This window comes from Mastigoproctus giganteus, chromosome 3 (assembly GCF_048544385.1).
Source record: "Mastigoproctus giganteus isolate SK-2022 chromosome 3, ASM4854438v1, whole genome shotgun sequence".
Taxonomy (NCBI): domain Eukaryota; kingdom Metazoa; phylum Arthropoda; class Arachnida; order Uropygi; family Thelyphonidae; genus Mastigoproctus; species Mastigoproctus giganteus.
The window spans coordinates 137,875,463-137,892,355 of NC_143577.1; the positions used below are offsets into that span (position 1 = coordinate 137,875,463).

The window sequence follows — 16,893 nt, forward strand, 5'->3', positions numbered from 1 at the left end:
GAATTCTTTTTTTTTTTTCCCCTCCAAAGATAGTCAACCATATAATTGTAGAGGGAAAATACATTGTCAAGATGAAAAACAAAGCATAGCAGGTACCAAATTTATGCATTAATAATTTCCATTAATAATTTTTGAACATTGGTTTCTTTCTATTTCACATATTTCTTAGAGTGTATGTTGTTGTTATGCATTTGCAATGTATAAAATCATTCATTTTGTAGAGAAATTCTAATAATAGTTCACAGTAGAGTTCTTAATAGTACAATAGCAGTATTAAGTACTGTATGCCTATGGATGAATAAAACTAAGGCAGTTCAATTATCGAAATCATATTTCACTATTTATACCTCATATTAAAAATGTTGGACAATTCCAATGCCCATACCTGATACAGCATTTGAACTCACAGCCTTTATTTCATAATTGTCGGACAAATCCAAAAGTAGGGATTAACATTTTGGCAAGTGACTATTGTTTTGTGGAGTTGATAGGGATTAGAGCTACTGTATTATCTAATTAAAGTAATGACTCATCCCAAATACTTAAGAAATATGCATAGCACAAAGTGCTGTTTCTCTGAGTATGGGGTTCTCCTGTAGTAACAAAAATTATTTTTATTTACTTTGAGTTCTTATTTCATTTGTTTTATTTTCTTATTTGATTTTATACTTCTTTTATCTCATTTTACCTTTCATGTTGTTTTATGTTTACTTTTAGGATGATTCTTTTCTTCTTTTGAACTTAAGGCAAGAGGATGTCAGTAATGCAGTTTCCTGTTTTATAGTTACAGTATAAAAAGTATAAAGTTAACATTTGTTGCCAACAAAAAATAGTTATAATTTGTCATAGAAAATTTAAATATTGAAAATTATAAGAAAAAGTGTAACATTATATATTCAGCATGGTGTTTGTCCCTCATACTTCTCTATTTGGCATACTGACCCACATAATGTTTAGCTATTTGTAATTTTTTGTTTTTGAAATATTAAAAAAAAAAAAAATTGGACTATTACATTGAACTAAATCATAAAAAATTAAATCAGTAATAGTTCAGATACAGCATGGGTTTGTTAAGGCGAATTGGACTTGTCTGATTAATATTGGATACCATGATGTGGTCACAAAGGAACTGGATGCAAAAAATAATTTCGATATCATATACTTGGATTTCAGGAAAGTTTTTTATACTGTTGCACATGTACGACTGCTGTACAAATTGGTGGGGTATGGCAATAAGGGCAAGTTGCTATGATCAATAAAGGGATGGTTGAGTGGGAGATGGCAGAGACTAGTAATAAATGGACATTGCTCTATGCGGACAAATATATTATTAGTGGAGTCCCTCAGTGTTCGGTGTTGGGTCCATCATTGTTTTGTGTATTTATCAGTGATATCAATGAAGGATTATCAGGCTTAATGTCCAAGTTTGCAGAGGATACAAAGGTTGGCAGAGTTATTAATGACAGTAAAGACAGCATGCTATTGCAACAGGATCTAGAAAAGTTAGGAAGATGGGCTGAGAAGTGGCAAGTGAAGTTTAATGTTGACAAATGCAAAGTACTGAATATTAGTAACAGTAACCCAAAAGAAATGTACCAATTGTGTGGTACTACACTCACAGAAGTGGAGAATGAAAAAGACCTGAGGGTAATTGTGCAGTCAGATATGAAGTTCTCTGAGCAGTGCAGATGGGCTCACAGACCAGGTCATGGAGTCTTGTCAATGATACATAGGAATTTTGCTAGCAGCTATAAGGAGGTGATTATCCCCTTGTATAAGGCAGTGTTCAGGCCACACCTTGAGTACTGCATACAGATCAACAGTTTCATTTTAGGAAGGATGTAGAGTTGCTAGAATGAGAACAGAGAATGGCAACAAGACTGGTGAGGGGAACAGAGCAGTGCTCTTACAAAGAAGGCTTAAGTTATTCAAATTGCAGCATTTGGAGACTAGGCTCATGCAGAGTGATCTGGTTGAGGTGTATAAGGTCTTGAATGGTTGGAGCAGTTCAGTGCTGATGAGATTCTTGCAATTGCTCAGATTAAGAATCTGAGGGATCATCAAAAAGTCAAATTGAGGAAAGACTGTCGTGGAATAGATGCATGTGCCTTTAGCCAGCAGGTAGTTGATTGCCAGAACAGACTATGATCTGTTGTTGTGGAAGTTGATAGCTTAGCTTAAATAAATTTAAGGCTGAACTAGATAAACATTTGGAGTGACTAGATGGGTGAAATTGTTTCTGGAATTTATTTAAGCTATCAGCTTCCGAAACAACAGGAGTTTAGTTTGAGCAATCACTCACCCACTGGCTAAAGACAAATTTCATATAGTCTACAACCATTTTTCCACAATTTGAATTGATGCTCCCTCAGGTGGATATTCTGAGCAAGAGGAAGAATTCCATCCGCACTGAACCCGCTCAACCCATTGAAGGACTTATACACCTCGACCAGATAACCTCACAGGTGTCTAGTCTCCAGATGTTGCCATTTGCAGAACTTAAGCCTTTCTCGGTAAGAGCACCCCTTTATTCTCCTCACCAATCTTGTTGCACTTTTCTGTACTCATTTTAGCAACTCTATATCGTTCCTAAAATGAGCCTCCAGACCTGTATGCAGTACTTAAGGTGTGTCCTGACCATTGCATTATACAAAAGGATAATCACCTGCTGAATGTTGGTAGCAAAATTCCTGTATATCATTGACAAGATACCAACGGCTGCATCTGCCCAACTATTATAGATCCTGTTGTAGTAGCATACTATAACTACTGTCACCCTGCAAACCTTTGTATTGTCTGCAGCCGTGAACATTAAGTCTGATATACCTTCATAAATATCGCTGATATCAGCAGTTGTCTGGAATAAAATCATAGCAAATAATTCCTTAATTATTAATTCCAAAAAATAAAAGGAATTATTAATTCCTTAATAATTCCAAAAAATAAAATAAATAAAAATACAAATACTTACGATGTGACTCTTCCCTTGAACCAGTCTCAGTGGAAATTCTTGCTTATGAGAAGAGGAGAGCAATTTCCATTTTGATAACTGCTACTTCGATCAAGGGTCAAAAAAAAAAAAATCAAGAATAAAGAAAAAAAAAAATCAAGTTCCCTGGACTGTTATCCTTCTATTGTTTTTTTTTTTTTTTTTAACTGATGCTATTTAAGCTTCATCTGTTTTATCGTTTGTTACTACTACTACTACTACTGTTTTCAAGTGGTATATACATTTTTAATAGGGAGGAGGAGAGCCCTGATGATGAGGGGCAAGTGGAAGGCTAAAAAACAGTTCACATGGTTGAAAATAACACAGAATCTGTGTTATTTCCAACCATGATCTCTTATTTGAATAAAGTTGCAGAGGCTATAAACATTTCACATGGAAAGATGTCATAGGATCTTGTATCTGTCAATACACCAAATCATGCAACACGTGGTACTAAATGTTGTTATTGCAAACGAGATAGCAAACCACATGACATTTTCAAGAAAAAAACCTCATTTCTGCAGTTGATGACAGGCCATTACTGCTTAAACATATTCTGATTCTAGGGATGGAACTTGGTTTTTCTGTATGATCCTTGAGCAAAGCAGCAGTTATCAAAATGGAAATTGCCATCCTCTTCTCATAAGCAAGAATTTCCACTGATACTGGTTCAAGGGCGTGTCACATCGTAAGCATTTGCATTTTTATTATTTTATTTTTTGGAATTATTAAGGAATTATTTGCTATGAGTTTATTCCAGACAACTGCTGATAAAGAATGTTGACAATTTGAGACAAGAGGACAGTACCAATAACAAACATGTTAAATATTTCATAATACTAAATTTTTAATGCTATAAAGATCATATTAGGTTTTAATATGTGTACTGAACTGGTGTCCGGTGTGATTCCTGAGAAGTTACATAGAGGCTATATCCCTATGCTTTTCTTCTTCTCCTTCCTTGGGTTGTTCACAAGGAAGAAACTGAAGTAGCTTTTTTTTTGAGTGTGTTAAAGCTACACATGAGGGGACATAAATTCAAACTGAGAAAAAATGGATGTAGGACAGATGAGTGGAAGTTTTCCTTCAGCCAGGGAATGGGTTGCTTGTTGGGACAAACATCTATCCATTGTTGTGGAAGTGGGTAGTCACTTCCATAACACAAATTCAAGGAAGAACTAAACAAACTATTGGGAGGGAGGGACAGGTAATGTGGGAGGGAAGTTTTTTTTTTTTGGCTGATGCTTTATGAGCCTGTTTGCTTGCACAATCTGTCACTACCTAATACTAATCCAAAATATAAAGTATAGCAGATAGTCCAAAAACACAAAGTGTAGCACAGAGAAAAAAATCATAACAAACTGATTCAGCATCGCACTCATCAGCCATGTCAATGGGACACTGCCTTAGATTTAATATTCTTCATAACTAAGAGTATAACTCCTCCACCTCTCCTCTCCCTTCCTGTCTATCCTTCCTGTATACATTATTCTCCAGATATTTAAATTAACCATCACTTATGTCTGAGTGACACAGTATCTCTGCTATTCCTACAATGTCTGCATTCGATGATGTAATCAGTACTTCAGATTCATCAAATTTATTTACAATGCTACTAGCATTAGTGTACCTGCAAGTATACATGCATGTGTTTTTACTCTTAGTTACTTTAACATAGCCCATGTATTCATTTGTTCCATGATGACCCAGAGCAGGGCCTGAAGTCCCAGACATCTTTCTTTCCATGCTGCATGCAGCAGTAGTAGCAATTAAAGAATCTCTTTCATCTCTGCCTGAGGCTCTAGTTAAAATATTAGAACGTGTTTTCCCCCCAAAGCTAGCAGTTTTCCGACCCACCTAGCAAATATTTTTGCACTTCTTCTATTCCTGTGTACCCCATCCCTGTAAAAACAAGTCTCTCCTGTTAACAAGCACAGGCCACGTTGTGAAAAATTTTACCCTATGAGCCTTGCATATTCTCTCCAGGATGAATTGATTCACAAGACTCTTGTATACTCCATCCTATCGTGTCTGTGCAGAATTGCAGGCACTTTCAAATTCAATCCTGACTTGCAACATTTTGCCAACATTGCCCTATACTTGTTAAATAATTCCTCTGGTCCCTTATGCTTAATATCATTATTGCCAGTGGGCACAACAATATCACCTTTTGTGCATTAAAAGATGACATCTGCTCTAAGTCATCTACTTTTGCCTCTGGCTGGCAGATATATCCTGATCCTATTCCAAATTGTTTCATGAGACGGGTAATGCTTTTCTTGAGTATGTTACATCTTCAAAAATGTTTCCTACTCAGATATCCCTATTTTTGACAAAACCAGATGTTAGCACATTACTTGATTTTTTTTTTCCATTTCACTACAGCACAAACATGATCATTCTAAAAAAAACACTGTTTGAAAATGCTGCTACAAGCAAGCCACTGCATGTATAGCAGTAGATATTCTGAGAGTTCAGAATTACCTAAGTGTTAGAGATTTTGCAACTGCGATGCACAAGTCACATGAACTAATGAGACTCGTGACAGAGAAGAAAAATGCATGGGATGCATATAAATTATCAGGCGACGCAGAAGCCTGTAGCAGATATAAGCTAGTCTGTAATCAGGTCACAAAGGAGGTTCGGCAGGCAAAGGCGGATTACGAGAAATCTTTGGCAAAAGATGCTAAGAAAAACAGCAAGGATTTCTTTACTTATATAAACTCTAAAAGGAAGGGGCTGAATATGATTGGTCCACTTGACATCGATGGTTCGACTGTTGATGATCCTGCTCAGATAGCAAACAAACTGAATGAGTATTTTGCATCTACATTCACACGTGAGGAATCATTACAGTTTGAAAATGGAAGAAAGTTATCAAATTGTAGCAGTGTGCTTAATGATTTTGTAATAACTGAGAGCAAAGTGGAGGAGAAATTGTTGAAGTTAAACATAAGAAAGGCACCTGGGGTGGATGGGATCTATCCAGTTATATTAAAGGAGGCGGCAAAGCAACTAAGCAAACCCTTAGCCATAATTATGAGAGCATCCTTGGATTCAGGGGAGGTTCCCACGGACTGGAGATATGCAAATGTATCCCCAATTCACAAAGGAGGTTCGAAGGGTGACACGAATAATTACAGACCAGTTAGTTTAACTTCTGTTCCGGGTAAAATAATGGAGTCACTGGTTAAAGATGCATTGCAGGATCATCTAGACAAGACTGCAGCAATAATTCAGACACAGCATGGGTTTGTTAAGGGAAAGTCTTGTCTGACAAATTTGATTGGTTATTATGATGTGGTCACAAAGGAACTGAATGCAAAAAATAATTTTGATATCATATACTTGGATTTCAGGAAAGCTTTTGACACTGTTGCGCATGGAAGACTACTGTACAAATTGGAGCAGAATGGTATTAAGGGTAAGTTGCTACAATGGATAAAAGGATGGTTAAGTGGGAGAAGACAGAGGGTGGTAATCAATGGGTGCTGCTCTTCGTGGACTAATGTTATTAGTGGAGTCCCACAGGGTTCGGTGTTGGGTCCACTGTTGTTTTGTATATTTATCAATGATATTGATGAAGGTATATCAGGCTTAATGTCGAAGTTTGCAGATGACACGAAGGTTGGCAGGGTTGTTAATGACAGTAATGGCAGTGTGCTACTGCAACAGGATCTAGATAATTTGGGCAGATGGGCTAAGAAGTGGCAACTGAAGTTTAACCTTGACAAATGCAAAGTACTGCATATGGGTAGAAGTAACCCCAGAGAAACGTACCAACTGTGTGGTACTACACTTAAGGTGGTAGAAAATGAAAAAGACCTGGGAGTAATTGTGCAGTCAGATATGAAGTTTTCTGAGCAATGTAGACAGGCTGCTAGGGCAGGTCATGGGGTTTTGTCAATGATATATAGGAATTTTGCTAGCAGGGAAAAGGAGGTGATTGTCCCTCTGTATAAGGCAATGGTCAGGCCACGCCTTGAGTACTGCGTACAGGTCTGGAGGCCTCATTTTAGGAAGGATGTAGATTTGCTTGAGCGTGTACAGAGAAGAGCAACACGATTGGTGAGGAGAATGAAGGGATCCTCTTACCAAGAGAGGCTTAAGTTCTGCAAATTGCAGTGGCTGGAGACTAGGCACCTGCGCGGTGATCTGATTGAGGTCTATAAGGCCTTGAATGGGTTGAGCACGCTGAATTCTGATGGGATCCTCCCACTTGTTCAGAATACGAACCTATGGGGACATAAGTTCAAATTAAGAAAGGATAGATGTAGAATAGATGTGCGGAAATTTGCCTTTAGCCAGCGGGTGGTTAATTGCTGGAACAAACTTCCATCTGTCGTTGTGGAAGTTGATAGGTTAAATAAATTTAAGGAGGAACTGGACAGGCAATTGGAGGGTATGGTGTGATTTTTTTTTTTTTGGCTGATGCTGCATAAGCTCCTACACTTGCTTTCTTGCATCAAGTGCCACTACTACTACTACTACTACTACTACTAGAACACTATGACAATACTTCATTATATAAAAATTATAACAAATTAGAATGAACTTAATATAAATTGTAAAAAATGTAAACTCATTTCTACCATGATATGCTTAATTATTAAGATATTAGCATTAGTAGTGGCAAATGATGTAAGAACAACAGATGGAAGTTTGTTCCCACAATCAATCACCCCCCCCCCCTGGCTAAAGGCCAACATTCAGTTGGGAACATTCAGTTCTGCAACCACTTCTATTCTGCAACCACTGCTTTTTTGTCATAACTATGTGTCAATCAATATATATCATTCTAGACTTTTAACTCCATTACCGATAACATACACCATCTGTTTACCAAGAATACAAGGAGAAACTGTGGTAGCAGTAAACCTCTGGAAAGTTTCTAGATTTGCTATGGTTCTTGTGTTGGGGTGCCTCCATAGCCAGGTGGGAAAGAGCAACAGTGCGTAGCACACGCTTCTTGATTAGACCGGGGTTTGAGCCCATCACCACCAAATACGGAGAATGCGGAAAGGTCAGGGAATGACCACCGCATATTCCCGGAGCAATATGGCCTTAGTTGCTAATGCTCCTAAAAACCAAAAAAAAAAAAAAAACAAAACAACAACAAACAATCTTGTGTTGGATTTCTTTACTTTAGCCAATCCTGCGTTACTTATTTTACCAGTATCTCCATTATTTTCCATGGAACAGAAGTTAAACTAACAAGTCTGTTAAACCAGTCTGTGGGGACCTCCCCTGAATCCAAGGATGCTCTCAAAATTATGTTCAAGGGTTTGCTTACTTCCTTTGCTGCCTTCCATAATATAATTAGATAGATTCCATTCACCCCAGGTGCCTTCCTTATGTTTAACTTCAACAGTTTTCCTCCCACTTTCCTCTCAGTAATTCAAAATCATTTAGCTCTCTGTTAGACTTTGATCAATGTCTGGCATTGCCTTCCATAAAGAATTCCCTCATTTATGAGTGTAGATGCAAAATACTTATTCAATTTATTGGCAACCTGAGCTGGATCATCAACTTGTTCGTTTGATATCGAACCATCGATATCAAGTGGACAAGTTTGATCCATCCCCTTCCTTCTAATGTTTACATAAGTGAAGAAGTATTTTTCTGTTTTTATTGCATCCTTTGCAAAAGATTTCTAGGAATCTGGCTTTGCTTTTCTAAGCTCCTTTATGACCTGATTACAGACTAGTTTATATCTACCATAGGCTTCTGCTAATCTCTGCCACAGGCATCATCGGTTCATCTGACATCCATTTAGGTCTGTACCTTGAATAGTATTTCTCAGTTGGTATGAAAAGCTTAGTAGCTTCTATGATTAATTCCTTGACTGCTTCCCATTTAGAATTTGCTGATAGTGCATCATCACTTGGTCCCACTACATAGAATTTAAAAATTGCGAGATCACTGTAGTCTTCTTTACAAAAACAAAAGCCCTTTCCTTTACCCTTAGTGGTAGTTATGCCTTTAATTTAATCTAAAATCAATATAATATGATCACTGCCACCTATTGGTTCTTTTATGTGCAGATTCCTAATGCATGAATAATCACATCAAGTGTATTATGCCCTCTGGTTGCCTCTTGAACATGCTGCTACAGCAGGGCATTTGTGAAAACAGTCATCCAATAAATCCACAGTCTTGCTAGTGTGCAAGTGACCAATCCACAAGTTCCAGTCAATATCTGGAAAATTAAAATCTCCAATTATATAACATTCTGATTTACTTGCCCACTCTATTTGTTTGATAAGATTATGTTGGCTATCTATACATTAAAAAAAAGTTTTCCTCCTAGTGATATTTATTTTCACCTCCCTTTTCTGATTGTTTTGTGTCATTGAGGAGGAGGTGCGTAGCTTAGATAGGGTGTTTATCCCTCCATCCCGCTGTTTTAAAATGGGAAAATGAGTTCCCAATTTAAAAACAGCAGCAAATGTGGGGAAAACACCCTAGGCCACCTCAGGAGGACAGCAGGCGGGGAAAGCAGTGGCATCTGCCAATCACTGTTTTTTCCCTGTCCATTTGTCGAAATATGAGAGTCACAACTTGTCAATCACTGCTTTCCCACTGTTTTGCTTGCCACCATGTTGGAGGGTATACGCTGTTCTGGAGTTTTACTGTGATATTTATTCGATCTTGAGAATGCTGTGCACTACAAATGCAGCGGTAAATAATGACATAGGTCATTTCTTGATTAGATATTGACCAATGCGTTTTGACAGGTGTGCCTTTTACATAGAAAAGATTTGACATAGAAAAGCATGCACGGGGTGGGCGAGCAGGGGCAAAGCCCCCTAGTTATCTATTAATTAATTAATTATCTAATATCATCTAATGATTTATTATCTAATAATATATAACTATATATTTATATAATAACTATTTAAACTCATATTGATAAATTTTTCAGGTTGTGGTGGATATCTAACTGGAACAGCAGGAGTTTTGCAGTATCCAAGCAGCTCAAGTGAACAATATCCTAATAAAATAAATTGTGCTTGGGTTATAACCACAACTGAAGGAAAGGTATCTACTTTTCAAAATACTTTTCAAAATCATTCATCTGTATGGTAGCTTTCATAATTTATGATAGTCTTTATATGGGGATGTTTGTAGAATGGTATGCAGATTTATTCTACATAAGGATGAGTTTGATTTCTGATGGTATATTGTGCAAAAACTAATAAAAAGGTCTTATTTTATGTAGAGTATTATCCCTCCTCCCAAATTTAATTTTAGAAATTTGTAATTGTGATTTCTGGATTTTATTCTGAAAATAATATGTTGGTAAGTAAATGACATGATGATGCAAGTAGGAATGTCCATATATCTAAGTTTAAGATGTCATAAATCAACTGATGGTATTTCATTTCACAAATATATGGTATCTCGGTTCCACGTTATGTTGAGGATCTGGGTACATTCTTGCCATGTGTGTGTGTGTGCCATATCGAAGAATATCATTAGTTCATACAGCATGTCCCCCCCTCCCCACCTTTTGTTACAGATAAATACATCATGAATTATCAAACTAGTAGAACAAACAAACTTATTTGTGAAAAGAACTAGACAACGTTTTGGAGTGAATAGATGAGTGAAATAGGATTTTTTTTTTTTTTTTTTTGGGCTGATGCTGTATAAGCTTGCTTTCTTGCGTCATATGCCTCTACCAATGCTAAAGCTAAAAAGGATTCTTCTGCTCTCAAGGTTATATTTGATGACACTCAGATTTCTAGACAAGATCACATATCTCTATTAGAATTATCCTGTCTTCTAATCTCTCTTGGCATATGCACATTATTTTCAGAAATCAAAAGTTACCATCAAGTTTCAGAGCACTTCAAGTGAAGAAATTTTTTATGATTAAAATCCTAAACTTCCTTTCAAACCACATAGATCTTTTTAGTGGAAAAAGACAGTGAAGGGTTATTAATGGACACTGCTTTTTGTGGATAAATTTTATTAGTGGGATTCTCAATGCTGGGTCAATTGTTGTTTTCCATATTTGTTAATGAAGGTATATCAGACTTAATGTCTGTGTTTGCAGATGATACAAAGATTGGCTGGGTGTTTAATGACAGTAATCAAAATATTCTACTGCAACAAGATCTAAAAAATTAGGCAGATGTGCTGAGAAATGGCAATTGAAGTTTAACATTGACAAATGCAGATTACTGCATATGGTAGTAGTAATCTTATATTAGCATACCAACTGTGTGATACTACACCCATGTTAGTGGAAAGTGAAACAGAATCGAGGTTAGATTGTGCAGTTAGATATGAAGTTCTTTGAGTAATGATGTACAGGAAATTTTGCTAGCAGGGATAAGGAAGTGATTATCCCGTTGTACAAGGCAATGATTAGAGTGCATCTTAAGTACTACATACAGATCTGGAAGCCTCATTTTACGTGTTACTGGCCGCACCACCTCCACGTGGTGGGGCCAGTAACATGGGAGAAGAAAGTCCCTCTCCCAGGGCTAAAAGCAGCAAACATGGACTCAAATAACTTGCCGCCGTTAGAGCCTACAAGCTCCAGGCTGGAAATGTCCGATGTCAATGAGTCTATCCAACCAAAAAGGCTTAGTAGGGAAGTGCATTGCAATGACATGCCCAACATTCGGTGATCTCCCTCTCAACTCAGCCTGTGGGCAAGTTATCATCTTTTGTTGTCCATAGATATTTGGAATCCATAGCTGGAACACCAAAAATGGTTAAAAAAACTACAACCTGGAGACCTCCTGATCGAAACAAACAACTCAAAACATTTTGAGTGGCTGCTCAAAACAATGACATTTGGTGGGTTGCCAGTGTCTTATCACTCTTCACAATACCTTAAATTCCTCAAAAGGTGTTATCACAGAGTGGGCTCAGCGGAGATGGGAGAAATCCCAGGTGCCATCTGACACAAACATACCTGGTGGGACCTGCTTTCAGTAACTGAAGAGGAATTAGTTCATGAACTGAGAAATCAAAAAGTAATTAGCAGCCAACGTATAATGACCCAAAAAGATGAAAATCTTGTTCCAACCCAATCCATGATTTTAGCTTTTAGCACCCCAGATTTGCCATCTTCAGTAAAAGCTGGCTATTTAAACTGCAGAATTTGGCCTTACATCCCAAATTTCATTTACTGTTTTAAATGCCAGAAATATGGACATTCTAAGCAGGCATGCAGCGGTGATGCCATTTGTCCTATTTGTGGTTCCAAGGAGCACAAGCAGATTGTTCAGCCTCAACTCCCGTTTGTCCAACTGTAAAGAAAGTTATCCAGCCTTCTCTAAATCATGTGATATGTGGAAAAGAAAACAGGGAAGAAAATACAAAAATATAAATTAGAACATAAAGTCACATACCATGAGGCATACAGACAAGTTACGTTGACCATGCTCAGTCGTTCTTATGCATCTCACGCTCGAAGCTCTCATTCAACAGCAGCTCAAACAGATGTATCAATACCACCCAGCATATCTCTAGCTAACTGGGTTAAAGTCTGGAAAAGACACACCTCAAACTAAAACCAGTGAAGCAACTAACACTCCAATCATCCAAAGGTCGCGGGTTCGATTCCCGCCTCGGGCTTGGATCAAAGTACTGCAAAAACCTTGGGAGGTGCATTATGGCCACAGAAGCCTATGCGCCAACAACTACAAAAAAAAAAAAAAAAAAAAAAAAAAAACTCCAATCATCATCCCAACTGACATTCCAACAATCCTGCAGGACAAAGAAAAACAGTAAACTAAAAAGACAGCAAGAAAACTGAATCCCCCACCAATAGTATGTTAGTATTATTTGGTTTTTAGGAGCATTAGCAACTAAGGCCATATTGCTCCGCGATATGCGGTGGTCATTCCCTGACCTTTCCGCATCCTCCGTATTTGGTGGTGACAGGCTCGAACCCTGGTCTAATCAAGAAGCGTGTGCTACGCACTGCTGCTCCTTCCCACCTGGCTACGGAGGCGCCCCAATAGTATGGTGGGTGATTCAGTTATTATTATTATTAGCCATATAATGCAAGGAAGACTGAGGCTTATGCTGCACCAGCTAAAAAAACGTTTCCAAGTCAAGTTACCCTGTGTGTGTGTGTGAGAGAGAGGAATCACCAAGAAATAGAAGAATGATGATATCCAGCTCAGGACCCTGGGTGTGCCAAGCCTATACTCACCAGAAATCATTCTCAGCTAAACCAAAATGATGCACAACATTTTACAATGGAACCGCTTGTTTGTTTGTTTGTTGTTTGGTTTTTGGGAGCATTAGCAACTAAGGCCATATTGCTCCGGGATATGCGGTGGTCATTCCCTGACCTTTCCGCATCCTCCGTATTTGGTGGTGACGGGCTCGAACCCCGGTCTAATCAAGAAGCATGTGCTACGCACTGCTGCTCCTTCCCACCTCGCTACAGAGGCATCCAATGGAACTGCAGAGGCTTTTGTTGCAACACAGACAATATTAATGACCTAATGAACCGATATTCTCCAGTTGCTCTTTGTCTTCAGGAAACTTACTTCAGGGAAAAAGGACTATTGCCTTTATTGAAGAGATCGAAATACAGCTAATGCTGCCCATGGTGGTGTGGCAATCCTAGTAATTTCAAATATCCCAACTAAACATATCCCACTTCAGACTGAAATAGAAGCTGTTGCTGTTTGGATAACTCTCCATGTTTCAGTATGCCATCTCAATCTACCTGCCACCAAACCATACTTACTTACTCTTTAAAAGATCTTGAAGATCTCTCCACCTCTGTGTATTAGGCAATTTTAATGGACACCACCCCTTAAGGGGTGATCTTAAACTAGATAGACGAGATTGACTCATCGAAAGCTTTCTAGAGGAACAAAACCTCACAATTTTTAATACTGGTGCACCCACTCATGTATGACTCCCAAATGGGACACACCTCAGCAATAGATCTCTCAGTTTGTTCTCCAGTACTAGTCCCGACCATAGAGTGGTATATTATAAAGGATCCCATGAACAGCGACCACTTTCCAATCGTATGCAACTTTTTAATTGCACAGACTCCTTCAACCAAATCCTGCAGGAAATGAAAATTTGTCTGAGCAAACTGGGAAAAATTTCAGTCCTCGATCTCTCTTGATGAGGAATAAATCTGCCTGCAGCATATTGATAATGTACAGCTTACATCACGTCACATCTCCTAAAAGTGGCCAAAGACAATACCATTATCAAATCCTCTGGGCAAAAAGCACTATAATTACCGGTGGAATGAGGAGTGCACAAAAGCAAAGAAAGCAAAAAAATAAAGCCTGGAATTTATTTTGGCAATGTCCAACGACAGACAACCTCACTAATTATAAGAAGGTAAGGGCAAAAGCACATTTCATACAAAGGCAAGCTGAAAAAGAATCCTGGATCCGTTTTGCATCAAGCTTTCACAGAAACACTGATTCCAAAATAGTATGGAACAAAATAACAGTTGTCTGGTAAGTTTCCTACCATACCTTCTCCAATCCTTTCCTGGAATGGGCAAGATCTATCAAGACTCTTAGATATAGCTAATGCTCTGGGCAATACTTTTTCAGAAATCTCAGCAGAATCAGTCTATACTACATCATTCCAGTGAATTAAAATCAAAAGAAGTGCATCCAGTTGATATAGATCAACATTAGTTATTTGTTTTTTTTTTTTTTTGTAGGAGCATTAGCAACTAAGGCCATATTGCTCCGGGGATATGCGGTGGTCATTCCCTGACCTTTCCACATCCTCCGTATTTGGTGGTCACGGGCTCGAACCTCGGTTTAATCAAGAAGCGTGTGCTGCACACTGCTGCTCCTGCCCACCTGGCTACAGAGGTGCCTATAGATGAACAGTGCACTGTTGAGTCAGTTTGGTGTGACATAAGCACTGTGAAAGCAAAAATAAGAGTAGGAGTGTGTTATAGGCCTAATGACTCAAATGAGTACAATGAACAATTGTACAGAGAAATAGAGTGGGCTAGTAAACCAGAATGTCTTATAATGGGAGATTTTAACTTCCCAGATATTGACTGGAACTTGTGGATTGGTCACTCGCACACTGATAAGACTTTTGTGGACTTATTGGATGATTGTTTTCTGCAGCAGCATGTTTGAGAGGCAAACAGAGAGGTTAATACTCTTGATCTGGTTATCGGCAGTGATCATTCATGTAATAAGAATTTGCAGATAAAGGAACCACTAGGTGGCAGTGATCACAGTGTACTGGTGTGGGATTTACTTAAAGATATGGTCGAGATTCAGTATCGGGTATAGCCAATGAGAACAGCTCAGCCGGCTCCACCCAGTGGGCGGGATCAACTGATGATGTTACCAACAGCAAATTCTAAGTGGGAAGCATTCAAGGAATTAATTGTGGAAGCTACTAAAGGTTTCATACCGATTAATGGTTATCAAATGAACTAATGAGACTTGTGAGAGAGAAGAAAAATGCATGGGATGCATATAAATTATCAGGCGACACAGAAGCCTATGGCAGATATAAGCTAGTTTGTAATCAAGTCACAAAGGAGGTTAGGCAGGTGAAGGCAGATTACGAGAAATCTTTGGCAAAGGATTCTAAGAAAAACAGCAAAGAGTTCTTTACTTATGTAAACTCTAGAAGGAAGGGGATGAATCAGATTGGTCCACTTAACATGATGATTCAACTGTTGATGATCTTGCTCAAGTAGCTGATAAACTGAATGAGTATTTTGCATCTACCTTCACACATGAGGAGTTATTCAAAGAGGGAAATGCCAGAATTTTATCAAACTCTAACAGGGAGATAAGCGATTTTGTAATAACGGAGAGCAAAGTGGAGGAGAAATTCTGCCCAGACACAATAGGAGGGAGTATATGATGAGAGCCTTGTCGATCAAATCGGCCCTGGAAAGATTGTGCAAGGCTCAAGAAGTAGAATTTTTTTCAGCCTGGACTGTACTTGTTAACAGGAGAGATTGCTTCTACAGGGATGGGATACACTTAAATAGAAAGGGTGCAAGAATATTTGCTGATGCTATCGAGGCAGTGTTAGGTGGGTCGGAAAACTGCTAGCTTGGGGGGAGACAAAGACCAATAGATTGACAGTAGCCACTGGTAGAGGTGAAAGAGATTCTTGCACTGCTTCTATTAGAATGAGCAGAAGCCTGGAAAACAAGATGCATGGTATTTCAGAGACTGCTGGGAGCCATTGCAGTACAAGTAAACACATGGGTTGTGTTAGGGTAGCTAAGAATAGAAACAGGTGCAGGTATACTTGTGTGTACACCAATGCTAGGAGTTTAGTAAATAAATTTGATGAATTTGAGGTATTGCTCAAAACATCAAAGGCAGATATTGTTGGGATATCAGAGACGTGGTGTCACACAGATATAAGGGATGCAGAACTGCAATTTGGGGAGTACAACGTCTACAGAAAGGATAGACAGGATAGGAAGGGGGAAGGGGTTATGCTATTAGTTAAGAAACACATAAAAAACCAAGGAAGTGAAGCCAGTCGACATCGCTGGACAGTGCAGTGTTGAGTCAGTTTGGTGTGACATAAGCATTGGGAGATTAAAATTGAGAGTAGGAGTGTGCTATAGGCCTAATGACTCTGATGAGTATAATAAGGAACTGTACAGGGAAATAGAGTGGGCCAGTAAATCAGAGAGTCTTATAATGGGGGATTTTAATTTCCCAGATATTGACTGGAATTTGGGGGCTGGTCACTCACACAGTAGCAAGGCTTTTGTGGATTTATTGGATGATTGTTTTCTACATCAGCATGTTCGGGAGGCAACTAGAGGGAGTAATACTCTTGATTTGATTATCAGTAGTGATTCTTCATGCATTAAGAATCTGCAGATAAATGAACCACTTGGTGGCAGTGATCACAGTGTGCTGAAGTGGGAGTTACTCAAAGAG

At 38.4% G+C, this 16,893-nt stretch overlaps 1 protein-coding gene across 1 annotated transcript in view; it reads left to right on the top strand.

Moving 5' to 3' along the window:
- Positions 1 to 16,893, top strand: part of LOC150088286 (cubilin-like) — a 670,594-nt gene that overhangs the window by 452,628 nt on the left and 201,073 nt on the right. Inside the window, exon 15 of the mRNA XM_090370103.1 lies at positions 9,915 to 10,030. Coding sequence (XP_090226229.1) covers positions 9,915 to 10,030 — 116 coding nt within the window. The remainder of the gene's footprint in view (positions 1 to 9,914; positions 10,031 to 16,893) is intronic.